This window comes from Budorcas taxicolor, chromosome 13, assembly GCF_023091745.1.
Source record: "Budorcas taxicolor isolate Tak-1 chromosome 13, Takin1.1, whole genome shotgun sequence".
NCBI lineage: Eukaryota > Metazoa > Chordata > Mammalia > Artiodactyla > Bovidae > Budorcas > Budorcas taxicolor.
Window position 1 is genome coordinate 48,096,175 of NC_068922.1, and position 16,622 is coordinate 48,112,796.

At 40.9% G+C, this 16,622-nt stretch overlaps 1 protein-coding gene across 1 annotated transcript in view; it reads right to left on the bottom strand.

Moving 5' to 3' along the window:
- Positions 1-4,818: 4,818 nt before the first annotated feature.
- Positions 4,819-16,622, bottom strand: part of FERMT1 (FERM domain containing kindlin 1) — a 55,917-nt gene continuing 44,113 nt past the window's right edge. The window contains exons 10-15 of the mRNA XM_052650962.1: positions 13,058-13,182; positions 11,970-12,076; positions 10,656-10,877; positions 9,694-9,818; positions 8,469-8,610; positions 4,819-4,992 (exon numbers count right to left, since the gene is read on the bottom strand). Of these exons, the coding sequence (XP_052506922.1) occupies positions 4,819-4,992; positions 8,469-8,610; positions 9,694-9,818; positions 10,656-10,877; positions 11,970-12,076; positions 13,058-13,182 (895 nt within the window). The remainder of the gene's footprint in view (positions 4,993-8,468; positions 8,611-9,693; positions 9,819-10,655; positions 10,878-11,969; positions 12,077-13,057; positions 13,183-16,622) is intronic.

The window sequence follows — 16,622 nt, forward strand, 5'->3', positions numbered from 1 at the left end:
GCACATTCCTGCCTCTGGGGATCTCAGAGAGCAGCCAGAGGCTTGCCTCCCAACTTTAAAGGGAGAAGAGAAAAAACACCCTGCTGGGTCGTGGACAGCACTGTCATTTGAGGTCCTCTGTAAAGGAGGGACTGTGGGATTTTCTCTCTGTAATGACTGGAGAAACTGAGGCCTGCAATGTCACGCACACAGTGGCGAGTCAGAGGAAGGAAATTCATTTAGTTGAAGATCTCTTTTGACAGTTGTTAGTGAGGAGCATGAGCAAATCTGAAGAGAAACCTCACATTCCCATTCTGTTTACATTCTGTTCACAGAAGGGCTGCTCTGAGAGAACTGGGTCTTCACGCAACATGGATGTCTGGGCAAATGTAGGGAGGCTCCTGAAGGCTCTCTCTAAATCTTCTGACCTAGTGTCATGTTAAGTGGCTTCTGGAAGCTCTGGGCTCCAGGGTGGCTTATTGGAATCTGACCTTTCACTCAGAAGATTTCTGCTCTGAAGAAATCTGAGAATCCATCACCCCAAGGCCAGCAAGAGTTGAGGGCAGTGCAGGCATTTGTGAGGAGGGAGAACCCACAGGCAGGTTTTGTTCTCTTTGCTGGAGCTCAGTATTTCCCCTTGGCTTCAGGGAGGAATGCGCTCTTGAGAAAGGGGATAGGGAAACTTGAATACAAGGAAGGGCTATGTGGGGACTGTCAGCTTTTCTAGGATTTTCAGGATCCAATGGCTCTTGGAGGTAAGGGGCCTGAAGAGGGGAAAGGGGGTGAAAAAGAAAAAGAGGCAGCTTTCTCCCACCCTTACCATCTAGAGAGATTCAGGGGTGATAGCAAGGGATGAGGAGGAAGTAGGAAACCACATGCTGTGTGGGCAAAGAATGAAAGTCGTATACGTCATTATCTCACATGATCATCTCTCCTGTGATTTTATAAAAATCATGTGTTTGTGTGGTAAAATGAAAGAATGTATTTCATTATTTCACATGATTTTGCTGCTTCTTCTCTTCCTCCTGTCAGCCTGGAATCTCTCAGGGAGGTTGGAGGAGTGGAAAGGAGCCTCCTTTTCTATTTCACTCTTTGCTGAATATACTGAAGTGAAAAAAAAGTCTTTACTTACAAGTGAATTAAAAAAAACTGTTTAAAAATTTTAAGCAATTTCAGGATGTCTTGCTTCTAATGCCTGCAACTCAAAGATGAGTTTTCAAATGAGAGATTCATCTGCTTACTTTTTTGAGCTTGGGACTGAAAAAGAAACTTTCCCAGAATCAAAATACTTGTGAGGCAACTCACTTCTCTGGCTCCCAGACCTTTCTGATACCCCTGCACCTCCCCAGCTCCTCGGAGGCAACCAACCCTTTAGTTTCCCTGGCCCTCCCCCACCAGTGTGTGAAACGGGGACACTGAGCTCAGGAGAGGCCTGCACTGGGGCTGGGGTAGGCATTTCAATGCTGCACAGGTTTTTGTGGGGTTTGCTGGACCAAGGTCAATGGTCTCTGTAGTTAAGACCTGCCTCTCAATCTTGTTCCATTGCTTACTCTTGGTATGACCTTGGGCAAGTTACTGAGCCTGGTTTCTCCTTTGTGAAATGAGAAGGCAAGTTATTCCTGCCCCTTATGCGTTGATGTGAGAATTGCACAAAGGGTTGCAACAGTACCTGAAACCATACTCAATATCTTGTAATACCTATAATGGAAAAGAATCTGTACCTGAAACTAATACAACTGCATTGTAACTGTATTGTAAATCAACTGCAGTTAAAAAAAAAAAAAAAAGAACTGCATGAAAGGATGTCTACAAACTCCACATCCCTAATTCTTAGGGACCATCTAAATGAAAGATGTGCCCTTGACATTTGACCATAAATCAGAGGCATTCTGATGCCTCTGGCTATTTTTGCTCTATGGTGCTTTTTCCAAAAGGTAGACCTGGATAAAAAGAGCACACTATATGTCAGAAAATCTGGTGATGATCAATTGGTTTCAAAAAAAGAAGTTGAAACCAATGATTAAGTAATGTTTCTAAGTCAATCTCACTGCAGAGAATATGCTCAAATCTTGGAATTGTGAGCAAAAGCATATGTTAAACCTGAAAGTTGCACTTCTTTTTCAAAGTGGAGAAAATATACACCTTTTTAGAGTCAACAGACTGGAGATGACACAATTAGACCATATTCAAATCTGTAGAAAACTTTAAAAAAGTCATATAAAATAACAAAAAAATGCAGATTTCCCTATGTACCTAGATAAGAAAACAAACAAGGTTGAAAGCCACACATTAATTTCAAATTTCATCGTAGGAAGTCAGGTGACCTTTGCACCCAATGTAAAAAAATCTGTAAGTTGCTCTTTAGAATAGCAATGTTTATGATTTTTGTCACACTTGCTTTTTCCTCTGGGATGTTGCTGTGTAGTCATGGAAGAAATGCTCCCTTAAAAGTCTGGTTAAAACCAGTCAACTCTTTTGAGTTTTACATGGAAATATCAGACAACTAGGAAAAGCTGAGGAAGAAAGTTGAACCAAAGGTCTAGCTTTGGTAAATTAGGCAGAGCTGTATATGACAGCAGACAGGTAAACTGTGACATCAAGGAGCACTATTTTAATCTAGGGCCCAGCTAGGTTCTAAAATAATGGGACCCAGGACTATGGAGAAATAACCACCAACTTCAACACCGGTCACTTGGCACTGGTTTCTGTATGAGTGAGTGAGTGAAGTTGCTCAGTCGTGTCTGACTCTTTGCAACCCCGTGGACTGTACCCTACCAGGCTCCTCTGTCCATGGGATTCTCCAGGCAAGAATACTTAAGTGGGTTGCCATTTCCTTCTCCAGGGGATCTTCCTAACCCAGGGATTAAACCTGGGTCTCCCGCATTGCAGGCAGATGCTTTAACCTCTGAGCCACCAGGGATTTTCAAACTCAGTTCTTTATGACATGGACCAGATGAGTCAAGTGCCTGAGGCACAATTAATCTTTAAGCTAGGCCTCAGAAGTTCAGGTATTGCCTGAAGATTCTTCACTAACATTCACTTCTAAGGTGAGGCTGAAAGAGGAACTTCCAGTGACAACTTCTGCCTCAGGGCTGAAGAGTCCCCAGCAAAGCTGTCTTGAGGTGGCCCCCAGAATTGCAGAGATCTGTCTTCTCAAATAGCTCTGTTGGAAAATAAAGCAACAGTGGATGTCTTTGGGCATCTGAGGGCCAACAAGGCCCCCTGAGCTTTGCATCCTAAAGGAACTTTAAAGTGGAAAGGGAGTCTCGGCCTTAACCTTGCAACCCATATCCTTTGTGTGACAGAAGAATATTTATAAAAACATAATAAAATACATCTCATATATCCTTCTATCCCCAGTACTGCTTTTTACTTTCTTAAAACTCACTCATCCCAACAATGACAAACCAAAACAGAAAATGACCATTGAGGCAGCTGTTAATTGGCCCATGTTCATGTCTCATGGCAGAGATGACAAAGCAAAAAGCAGAGGAAAAAAAAAGGTTTGTTATCAGCTTTTGATTTACAAAAGTCAAAAGCCTTTAGGGGAAAGGCCATGAGTCATATGTCGTTCAGTTGCTAAGTCATGTCTGACCCTTTGTGACCTCATGGACTGCAGCATGCCAGGCCCTTCTGTTCTCCACTGTCTCTCAGAATTTGCTCAAATTCATGTCCATTGAGTTGGTGATGCTATCTAGTCATCTCCTGGAGTAAGAAATGGCAACCTGCTCCAGTATTCTTCCCTGGAAAATTCCATGGATGGAGGAGCCTGGTGGGTCACAGTCCATGGGGTCAGAGTCAGACACAACTGAGCAACTGAGTGCACACAGTCGCGTAAACAGACACAAATCTAAGAGAGCACTGTTGGGTGATAAGAGCAAGGCTTCCCTACCCCACCCACCCACCCGCCAAAGGCCCAGTAGAAGTCTCCAGGGATGCCAAGAGCTCCTAAATTTGGTGGGCTTTGGGGATGGGCTGTCCTGCTCTTCTCTCCCTGACGGGTTGCAATGGAAACTTTGCTGGAAGCCTCGATGCATGAGGTGGTTTTATGAAGAGAGAATTGGACCCATCTTCTTGAGCCCCAACCCAGGGTAGAAGCTTTGGAGACATGAAGCAGTTTTGAGGAGCGGGATTCCCAGAGCCCATGTGTTATCACGTCTTTAGAAGGACTTAAAGGTGGCTGGAATGGAATGGGACTTGCAGCGGGGTGGGGGGCAGTAACCTGTGTCCAAGACAAGAGGAGTCAGTGATCACCTTGGCAGATGCCGCTCTGGACTCATGCCACCAAGGGCCACTACTCTGATGCCTTGTCACCAACTAGTACCAGGTAGCCCCACCTTCCCCCAGACCTGCACCCTAGACCTTGATCCCCAGGACGTAAGAATAATCAGGGCTCCCTCTACCAGTTCCACAAGATGGCAGGTAAAAGCACTTCTGTTAAGGAAAGACCTATTTCTTTTCATACCTGAGTTTGGGGAATAAGATTTGTCCTTACTACATGTGCTACCTGGCTTTCCTCTGACTTAACAACCAAGCCATAAGCACACGGGCAGCTTCCAACCCTGTACGCACAGGCTCTTCAAGTCACAGGTGGGGCCTTAGAGCAATGCCGAGTACGGTGCTCTCTCCCACCCCACATTTTAAGTTAACTGAGGCTCCTTCCACCACAGGCGGCAGAGAGAAGAGGTGGGGGACGGCTGTGCTAGGCAAGGTGTCTGAAATAAGGAGAGGGTCTGGGTGTCCATATATGCTGTGAGCCTGGAGCGTACACACGATTCGGGCCATGGACCCAGCTCCAGGGAGGCCGCCCTCTGTGCAGGCCCAGCAGGCCTGCTTTGCTCACTCCTGGCCGCCGGTCAGCTTGTGGAACAGGTCCTCGTCAAGCGTTTCATTCTGGTCCTTGGAGCGGGTGGACAGGAAAATGTAGCCTCCGATGTACTCATGCACGATTTTGCAATCCGCACTCAGGCAGGTGAACGCAATGGAGACGTTCTGGTCAAACTCGATAGCCACCTGGAAGGGGAAGGCATAGGTACGCTTAAACCTGACAAGGATGGATCGAAAAGAAGCCGCTTGGCTGGAGATGGTCCAGAGCTGAGGACTGCTGAGGTGCTGACAGCTTTTCCCGAACCTCACAAAACCCCACTGCTTGCATCAAAGCTTACAGAAAAACATCTCTGCTCTCCGTGCGCCCTCTTGTGGTGTCAACTTTGCCGCACACCTGGGAAAACACTAAGACCTAGTGCAAAGATATTTCCTGTCTGTCTCTTTAGATGAAAGAACTGCCTAAACAGTGTGTGTGGAGGGATAGGATGCTTTGCAGAGTTTTGAGCGGAGAAGAAAAGGCTCATGTGAATTTTTCCATGGCCACGGCCCTCAGTCCTTCCCAGCTGGAAGTCATAAACTCTACACTAGAAGAAATTGAAGCTTGACGAGTTCTCTACCTTGGCTACCACTGGAATCAGCTGAGGACCTTAAGAATGGATGATCTACATAGAAACATTCTAATCTAGAATGCTTCATTTCTCTCAATTTCTTCTTTCCATCATCATCCAACAGTGGGTAAGTATGGGCACGTGTGTCACTTAGATGTGGCTTACAATTTCACTTCCAAAGGTCCCTTTCAGAAGATGGCCTTTCAATGAATTTTAACACAAAGTGTGCAAAATGTTAGTTTACTAACTGTACTTTTGTCAAACATTGGCTACTCTTTAATATCTAGAGACTAAATATTATACAATTGGGACATACTGTCCAGTATTTACAAAGAATATACAGTAAAGCTAAAATGCATGTAACTTATACAACAATGGATATGTTGAAATGTTCTTATATGCAAAGCAAAACATCTTCGCAAAGTTCATTCTATTTGCAACATGTCTTTTAGATGTCCTGAGGTGACAACATATGACTAAAAAGTAGAACTATTGAATTAATCAATTTGTAAATATCTTTGTTATAATTGATAAAAAAGTAGCATCTTGGACATGGACTTATTAATCCATCTGAGAAATAAAGGTCAGGACTTGTTCATTAGGTTGGCAGCAGAGGGGAGGAGGAAGTATAAATGGAGGGATATATGTGGAGGTGTTCATATTTATATTTTGCTTCATGTCTCACTTTTAAAATATTAAGGGAATGTAGTATTTTAATCATGACTCTGCCAACATCTTTATGTAGAGGTCTGTTGCCATTTTTTACTTTTATGAAATTTTTGTCCCAAGAAAGGTAGGACTACATTTTTTCTTTCTAGATTGAGTTGGTGTAGTGTATTCTTGGTTATCAAATACTCATATAGCTTTGGCACTTTGAAATGGTAAATATTCATGATGTGTGAAAAAGCATGATATATAACTGTATGATCTTAATTATATAAAAATGGATGCTTACTTTTATAGATAAACAAATGAAGCCTAGAAGGACACATCAAATGGTAAACTGCTTGTGATTATGGATGACTTTGTTTTTTGCCTTTTGTGTTTTTTGGTTTCCTATTATGCACATGATAAGTTTTAAGAAATAAATGTTATTTTAAAAACCTTTAAAAGAAAGAGTCACTGACCTTGGCCATTCCCAGAGTTGGATTTTTTTTTTTCCAAATGGTGTTACTGAGGTATAACTGATATATAATAAACAGACCTATTTAAGGTACACAGTTGGGTTATTTTTTAAAATTGTAGTTGATTTACAATGCCATGCTAATTTCTGCTGTATAGCAAAGTGATTCAGGTATATATATATACAGGGTTGGCCAAACTGTTCGTTCATTCTGTAACATCTTCTGGAAAAACCCAAATGAATTTTTTGGCCAACCCAATATATATATATGTGTGTGTGTGTGTGTGTGTGTGTGTGTGTGTGTGTGTGTGTGTGTATACATTTTTACAATAGCCTTTGCTATTATGGTTTATCATAGCATATTGAATATAGTTCTTTGTGCTATACAGCAGGACCTTGTTTATCCATTCTATATACAAAAGGTTACATCTGCTAAACCCAACCTCCCACTCCATCCCTCCCTCAACTCTCTCCCCTGTGGCAAACATCAGTCTGTTCTCTGTGTCTGTGAGTCTGTTTCTGTTTTTGTTCATTTGTGTCATATTTTAGGTTCTGTATCATATGGTATAGCCATATAATTGATATCATATGGTATTTATCTTCCTTTTTTTTGACTTGTTTCACTTAGTATGAGGATCTCTAGGTGTATCCATGTTGCTGCAAATGGCATTATTCTGTTCTTTTTCACGGCTGAGTAGTACTCCATTGTATCTATGGACCACATCTTCTCTACCCATTCACCTGTTGTTGGACATTTAGGTTGTTTCCATGTCTTGGCTATTGTGAATAGTGCTGCTTTAAACATAGAGGTCCACGTATCTTTTTGAATTAGAGTTCTGTCTGGATATATGCCCAGGAGTGGGATTTCTGGATCATACGGTAATTCTGTTTTCAGTTTTCTGAGGAACCTCCATACTGTTTTCCAGAATGGCTGCACCAACTTACACCAACAGTGTAGGAGGTTTCCCTTTTCTCGACACCCTCTCCAGCATTTATTGTTTGCTGATTTTTTGATGATGGTCATTCTGACTGGTGTGAGGTGGCACCTTGTAGTTTTGATTTCCATTTCCCAGAGGTGGATTTATATGGCCTTGAGGGTATAGCAAGGTTTTCAGGCCACTGCCTTAGAGGCCATCTAATCTCAGACCTTCATTCTACAAAACAGTTAAGACTGTCAACAGCTGTGCTGAGAGGAATCCATGGTTCTTAAAAAAATGTGAGCCTCTTAACCTCCCTCTACACTGATAGCTTTCTACTGGAAAAATAGGAATGCCACAGGAATGAGGTAGAGCTCCTCTGTCATCATTAGAAGAATGTTTTAAATCATCAGGACTCTCAGGTGGCTCTGACTCAGTCCAGCACAGCCTGTGACGTAGGTGTGGCCTGGTTCCCAGGGCAGAGATGATCGTGGTGGACGGCTCCTGAAGTCAGAGGTGGAATTTTCCCCTGTCACCCCTGTGTACCATGCTGGCTTTGGTACTTTTCCCCTTTGGGACTAGAATGCTCTCCACGTAGTCAGTTGAGCCTGGGAGTCCTCAAGCAGTTATACCTCTTGGCAGCCAGTCAGATGAGGTCTGTTTTGGATTTATTCTGTATGATATATGCATCTCAGGTGGCTTCTGCTAAGTAATTATCAGCCTAAATCTTATATAATCATACATGAGTTGAAGGAAATTAAACTACTGAGCAATTTTAGGGTCTGTCTGTATGGAGACCAAGCCAACTTATGTTAATTCAAAAGCATTTGGCCTATACTTGTTAGGGAACTGCCCAGAACTGCCTATGATTATTTTAGCAGACAATTACCACATGCTTGTGGTTTCTAAATTCTAGGCATAAGAATACCTTCTTAAAATCAGAATAAGCTGCAGTTCTGAGGGAGCACAGGTTTAATAGGTTCAATACTGAATGTATCCAGACTTTCACTTTACCTGCCGGATTTCCCAGTTTACATTCCACTGTTTCATATTTGTAAATCTCCATGTTGTAATTGGGATCCCAGTGGCTGCATCGATTCTAATCAACCTATTATATGAAATTCCCAGAATGTCATCTTTTTTGCTTCCTTTAAATCTGAAAAAATTTAATTAAAAGATGTAACTACTTCCTGTGACATGATGTTTATTCACACACAACTTCTTAAAAATAATACCAACATTTCTAAATCATTTCTGAAGAGTAGACAATGAGGGGTTAACTTTCTGCAAAGGGCATTATTATTGTGATAGAGAGAATATAAAGGCTGGAGAGAATTAGGATGTCCTGCTGACATTATTTAAATGAAATTGACATTAGAGGAAAGCAAAATAAGAGGTAGTCAAGTCAATTAATTCAAATTAGTACCAACTGTGTATGCCAGGCACCCTTCTAGGCACTGCTTAGGCACAGCAACCTAAGCAGACAGAAAGAACATTCCTAACCTCATTGAGCTTATATCCTAGCTGGGGGAGAGGGTCATGAATAAATGAACTATATATGTCAGATAAGATCATGAATGAGAATAAAGCACAGAAGTGAGACAGGGAATAATGGGGAGGAGGTTCTTACAATTTTAAATAGAGTGTCAGGGAGATCTTAGTGAGAAGGAAGATTTGATTGAAGAACTGGTGTCTATGAGGGCGTGAGTTATGTGGATACCTGGAGAAAAAGTATCTTAGGCGGAGGGCACAGTGCAAAGGCCTGAGCTCTCTTTCCCTCACCAGCCCCCTCATGCTCAAAGCCCTGCCAGGAGGCCAGCATGGCTCCCTGCCAGGAGGCCAGGGCAGCATGAATGAGGGGAGAGGAAGTGAAATTCTAGAGTTAAGGTCCTGCAGGGCCACTGTAAGGATTTGGCCTTTACCCTGAGTGTGACAGAATGCCTTTAGATGGGGTGAGAAGAAGCCCGACAGGATTTGACTTAAAAGGATCACACAGGCTGTTAAATTGAAAACTTAGGGGACAAGCAGCAGAAGCAGAGAGATCAGGTAGGCACTCTGAACAGAGGTATGGAAGATTGTTACGAGCAGCCAAAAGTGATGGCCATCTGTGAACAGACAGTATTCTAAAGTTTACAAAAAAGAGAATTTTATATTCTAGACCAAATGAGAATAAACTGGATTCCAAGGAAGCCACTTAGAATTGAACAGAAAGTAAGAGGCAGGTGAGCATTATAATCACCTGACAAGGTAGTAGGTGAGGCCGAATTCAGGTAGAGACTGCCATGCCTGGATGAATCGCAGCTTGGCTTCGACCAGGGGCATTTGGGCCACGTTCTGGTGGGCTTCCAGAATGCAGGCTGCCAGCTAAGCAGAAGTGGAAGATGTCAAATTCCCTTTAGCAGACACTGACTCTCTACAGCAAGTATCCTGTTGGCTTCAGGTCTCCAGTGAGAAGAATGAACACAAGACCCAACTGCGGCTTCACAAAGACAATTCCTTTCCATTCATTCATTCATTTTCTCTCTCTCTTTTTCTATAATACATACAAATCACTGGGGAGAAGCAGGATGATCAGGTAATTTGTAGGCTTGCTTTCTTTCTGGGGTCTGTGGGGTCTCCATGGGCAATGTTTCTACTTGAATCATTTTACTGTGTACCTTTCAACCCACTCTTATGGAAGCATAAATTTAAAATTTTAATTTGTGGGGACTAAATCATTCTTTTAAAATTTTTGTTCTGGGAATACCACCATGTTCAGTTAGTAGTGCAGTCATTGCTATCAAAATTAACAATAATTTGGGACTTCCTTGTTGGCCCAGTGGTTAAGAATGCACCCTCTGATGCAGGAAACATGGGTTCAATATCTGGTTGGGGAACTTAGATCCCACATGCCACAGAGCAACTAAACCTATGTGCTACAGTGACTGAGCCTGCATGCTCAGAGCCTGTGTGTTTCAATTAGAGAGAAGCCCACATGGCACAGTGAAGACCCCTCATGTTGCAATTAAGATCCAACACAGTCCAGTAGATAAATATTTAAAAAATTAACAATAATTTCTTAATATCATTTGATACCCAGTTCATAAATTTCCCCATTAGCTGATTTTTCATGATGATGATCTCAATCAATTTAATTCCCTATTCTATTTCAGAAAATACAGAATGTACTGCAAATAATCACCCCAGCCTGCTTAGCAGTACCTGTTTAGACTTGTGCTTTTTTGCACACCGAGGTGACACAAAACATTCCGGGTTTATGTCCATGTTTTCAAGACCAGAAGCCACCTGAGATGCTGAGTTCCGGTTTTTCATCTTCAGAAAAGAAAGAATGTTGAGGACCTCTGGCTGGTAGGAGCTGTCTGCCATGGTTTTGCCCTTTGATGCCAAGATGCAGGCAGCCATCCATTGGGCATACTGACTCTCCTGCAAGAAACACCAGAGGGCTGAGAAGCAAGTTCAAGTACAAAGCTGCCATGCTGGGAACAGAGCAGGATATGGACCATCATTCTAGAAGATGTGGGGTGGCATGCATTTGAACTGTCTGTTAATCACCTAATTTAACACCATATGAGACCTTTTGTGTCCTGTGTTGAGTTTCTAGATACCAAGGGACTGAAGAACAGGAATGTCGACTGAGAAATTCTGTGTGGAGAACTTTGAATGTAAAGATGAACCAAGGACACAAAGGAGCTTCATGGAGCACAGACAGGTGAAAATTCAAACTACTGGGAAATGTCCTTGATGTATATTCCCATTTTCATATCATGTCTTATCCCTTTGACAAAAGACAGGAAAATCATTAACTGACTTCTCATATTGGTGGATGTGAACCAGCTAGTTGTAGCTTCTACTGTTCTTTAATATCTGTGCTCATTTGCTACCTCAGGGAGCAAATCAGGGAGCAAAGCGGAGTGGTCCCAGAAGCCTAGGGGATGTGGGTGAAGAGTGAAATTAATTCTTCAGGGCAACAGTAGGTGTGGCTCATTGAATCACTGGCCTCAGTCATCACCCTCCTTGCATCCACATCTCTAGCCATGTAATTTTACAGTCCCTCCCATCAGAGCCAGAGTGTAATTTCCCATCTTTTGACTTTCGGCCTGGCCAAGGATGTGCTTTAATCAGCGGAGTGTGGGTGGAAATGACAGTGTACCTACCAACTGACTCCAGGCTTAAGCATTAGCAGGTCTCACACGTTCCCACTCTCCTTCTGGCACTTCTGCCATCACTATGAGAAAAGCCTCCCCAGGCAGCCTGGGGCTCAAAGTAAAGCCCATGAGCTCAGCCAGTGGTAAAGAGCCAGCTGAGCCAGGTGGATGGCTTGAAGCAGATTTGTCCAGTTGCCCACAGCCTGAATCATCCAATCCCTAGTCACCTGGCAGAATGCTTATTGGTACGTATCTTTATGATTTTTGTGATTGTTACAAAGCAGGAGCTGACTGATGAGTGCTCTGATTTGAGAAAACAACTGAGATGGTTTGTCTTGAGGCTTAATAAAAGAGAAGTGATTTTACTTACGTGGTCACATCTCAGATACACTTCATTCATACCATCAGCAACTGGGATTAGTAATTTGATTCCAAATTTTCTCCCTGCTACATTTACATCTGGCACAACTTCACAACCTGAACGATAGAAGGCAGGGAAAGAACTGAGTTCTGAGAAATCTCTTAGACAAATATCAGATGTGCATCTAAAAACAAAGAATTTGAACATAAACTCCTCAGATTTGACTCTCTTCTGAAAAACTGAAGAGCAGGCTGATAACATTAATTAAAGCAGGGGTCCCCAACCTCTGGGATCTAATGCTTGATGGGCTGAGGTGGAGATGATGTAACAATAATAGGAATAAAGTGCACAATAAATGTAGTGTGCTTGAACCATCCCCAAACCATCCCCCGACCCCTGCCCCTAATCTGCGGAAAAACAGTCTTTCACAAAACTAGTCCCTGGTGCCAAAAAGGCTAGGGACTGCTGAATTAAATGATTACTAGGTAAGTTATGAACTTAACATGGATAAATAAAAATATTTTATTTTATGGATTTCTTAAATATATCATCGATTGACTTCCTTTTCAGGCTAATTTGGCTAACTCATATGATCAGTTATTGAACATAAACTTTGAAAGAATTAAAGGAGAGGGAATTCTCTGATTGTCACAATGATAAGGGAATTGAGTGCACTAGTTAATTAAATTTTTAGTTAATGGAGTTACCAGTACACTCACAGCCATTTTCAGACATAAAGCCCAAATGTGACGTTGAATTAAACATAATTGTTTTGGAATTCAGAAAGCTTTACAGGTTCCAACAATGTCTCATGTACTATATTTATGACAACAATTACCATCACATCAGAGACTTGGACACACTGGGAAAGAAGGGGCAGCATAATAACTGATTGTTTTTTCACTGATTTGCATTCCAGGTTCGTACTTCACGGGGAGGAGGAGCTCCAGGCAGGAGGCCATTGACAGCCCATGACAGACAGAGGTTTCTCTGGGAGTGAACATGCTTCACTGGGTGAACATGCTTCACTGGGTGAACATGCTTTCACCCTCTTGATGGGCCTTGTCAAGACATACTGAGATACTGGACCCTCTTACCTCTAAGGTTTAACTTTTCAACTGGTTCTCCTTGTTCAAGTTCCTTATTCTTAAAGTAGGCTATAGATGTGTCTTTAAAGACAAACCAATATTGTTTGAAAGCTTTTAATATTAGCTTTTTGGGCCTGCAAATGAAAGTACAGTAAACATTTGAAAAACCATCCAGAAATGTAGGACACATTGCAAATTCAAGCGAATCAAGATGCTCTAGAGATCCTTTCAAACAACATTCTCTTTATTTTTTAATAATTTTCAAATTGCTAACTCATTTCTAAAACTGGAAAATGGGAGTTTTGATATGAGATGTAGAAGTTAACACAAAATTTCAGGAGCTAGACCACTCAGTGCTACACTTTAGCTTTGCTGTATAAATGTATGACCCTGGGAGAGCTGCTGTGTCTGTTTGGGCCATGTGTACTACTTCTGTGTGATGGGAGAGTATCAGCCTCAAATTCACAGGGCTTTTGTGAGGGTAGAAAGAGGTAATTTCTGTAAAGTGTCTGGCAAACTGAAGTGCTCAACAAGTTATTATTATTATTATTGTGATGATGTGAGAAACATCCATGAATATGGAGACATATAAAATTTCAATTTATTTCTTGATTCTGAAAAAGCTGTCCATATGGAGAACACAAGCTTCAAGTTACAGACATAAAATCAGATATAAAAGTAAGCAACCTTTTCTGTATTTTCCTCTTGACCCTAAAAGAAACCAACCAGAAAATTCCCAGTGAGCCATGGAAATCACCAAAATCTATAGCTAATCCATGTAGACCCTACTGTTATTAAAAAATATTTTGAGGGAAGATTTCTAACCATGGTATCTGTTTAGGCCAGAAAACTACTCTGGGCTAGACAAGGCTGGCAGTGCCAAAAGAAGACCTCAGCTAAGTCATTCAAACTAGGAAACGAGAGAGCAAGCTGGGGAGCAGGGAAGCGGGTACAGCTAGACAGAGAAAAGGTAGTAGGTTTCATATGTGGTTCATTGGGACAATTCCGGCTTTGGGGGTGGATCAGGGTATCTCATTTCAGAGAGCTGGGTTTCTGTATTTAAGAATGGGAGGAAGACAGGAAGCTTGGGGTTAACTGCACTCACATATGCTTCTAGGCAAGTCTTTTAACATGTCGGTAATAATCTTTTATCTGCTAAAAATGTGCTATCCTTAACACAAGGATAAGAGAAATGTTAATTTAAAAAACCAGTGTATTACAGGAGATTGTTACATAACAATTATATAATAAAATTGAAAAACATTATATGTAATTCATATTTCCAGGATTTAAAAAACCACTATTTATTAAGTTTTACCATGTTGAGAGTTGTAAGATAATTTTAAGGGACATATTTGAAAGGTACCTGTCTAAGAATCAGATTTTCCAAAGTTAACAAATAACGTTTTCAAAATAAAATCTAAGGACATAGCCTACAAACAAAATATAGTGAAGTCTCAGCTTAGTCTCAGGATTCTAAATGTTTCTATTCAGAATTAAGAATGAAACTCTGTTTCTCCACTTTAACTGGATTTGAAGAGTATCAAAAGATTTTAAACTCTTTCTACTCTCTTCTTCCAGGTTGGGTCATCCTCCAGCTGCTTTCACACATCCCCAAACTCTTATTCCATGTTCCAGAGACTGAGAAAAGGCAGGGAAAGAAGAGTGGAGAAGATGTCAGAATGGGGAATGATGTACACAAGAATGAGACAGTCCCTTGTACACTGGAAACTATATGACATTGTTAAAAGAAACTGGAGAAGACACAGATAAATGGGAAGATACTCCACATTCATGGACTGGAAGAATTAACATAATTAAAATGTTCATATTACCTAAAGCAATCTGCAGATTCAATGCAATCCCTATCAAAATCCCAAGAATGTTTTTCACAGATATAGAGCAAAAATTTCTAAAGTTATATGGAACCACAAAAAACTCTGAATAGCCAAAGTAATCCTGATGAGGGTAGGGGACAAAGCTGGAGGTATCACATTCCCTGATTTTAAACTATATCACAAAGCCACAGAAATCAAAACAGCATGGTATAGGCAGAAAAACCCATGCACATATGGACAATTAATTTAGATAAAGGAGCAAAGAACATACAATGGGGAAAGAACAGTCTCTTCAATAAGTGGTGCTGGAAAAACTAGACTGTTACAAGCAAAAAAATGAAATGAGATCACTATCTTATTATTGTTGTTTAGTTGCTAAGTCATGTCTGACTCTTTTGTGACCCCATGGACTGTAGCCTGTCAGTCCATGGGATTTGTCCATGGATTTTCCATGGGATTTTCCTCTGTCCATGGGATTTTCCAGGCAAGAATACTGGAGGGGGTTGTCATTTCCTTATCCAGAGGATCTTGCCAACCCAGGGATCGAACCCATGTCTCTTGCATTGGCAGATGGATTTTTTTTACCACTGAGCCACCTGGGAAGCTTATTATCTTATACCATACACAAAAAACAACTCAAAATGGATTAAAGACTTGAATGTAAAACTTGAAACCATAAAACTCCTAGAAGAAGAATACATAGGCACTACACCTCTGTTTGCCAGCATTGCTTAGATATTGGTCTTAGCAATATCTTTCTAGCTAAGTCTCCTCAAGCAAGGGAAACAAAAGCAAATTTTAAAAATTGGATTTTAAGAAGATTCTGGATGGCAAAGGAAACTATCAACAAAATGAACAGACAAGCTACAAAATGGAAGAAGATATTTGCAAATGATATATCCAATAGAGCAAATACATATATCCAAAATATATAAAGAGCTCATATAATTCAACAATAACAAAAAACAAACAACCCAAAGACTGAGCAGAGGAGATGAATAGACACTTTTCCAAAGACATACCAGTGACCAATAGATACATGGAAAGATGTTCAACATCACTAATTATTAGGGAAATGCAAATCAAAGCCACAAGGTTAAAATCACTTCATGCTTGTTAGACTGGCTATTATAAAAAATACTAGAAATAAAAAGTCTTGGTGAGATTATGGAGAAAAGAGAACTCTCACACACTGTTGGTGGTAATGTAAGTTGATATAGCCACCATGGAAAACAATATGGAGATTCCTCAAAAAATTAAGAATAGAACTACTGTAAAACTCAGCAATTTCATTTCTCTGAGTATTTATTCAAAGAATATGGAAACACTAATTTGAAAAGATATATGCACCCCTATGTTCAATGTGGCATTATTTACTATAGCCAAGATACGGAAACAACCAGAGTGTCCATCAATAAATGAATAAAGAAGATATGATATGAACATGTATATGAATATATATGTATATTTTCAATATATATATTCACAATGAAATATTAGCCACAAAATAGAATGAAATCTTGTCATTTGTCATGGACTTTGAGGGTACTACATTAAGTGCAATAAGTCATACAGAGGAAGACAAATACAGTATGATTTCATTCATGTGTGGAATACAAAAAACTAATTAAAAACAGACAAAAATAAATGAACAAACCAAAACAAACACATAGATATAGAAGTGAGAGTGGTAGTTACTAGAAGGGGAGGGTTGGGGAAAGGGGGGAACAATGGGT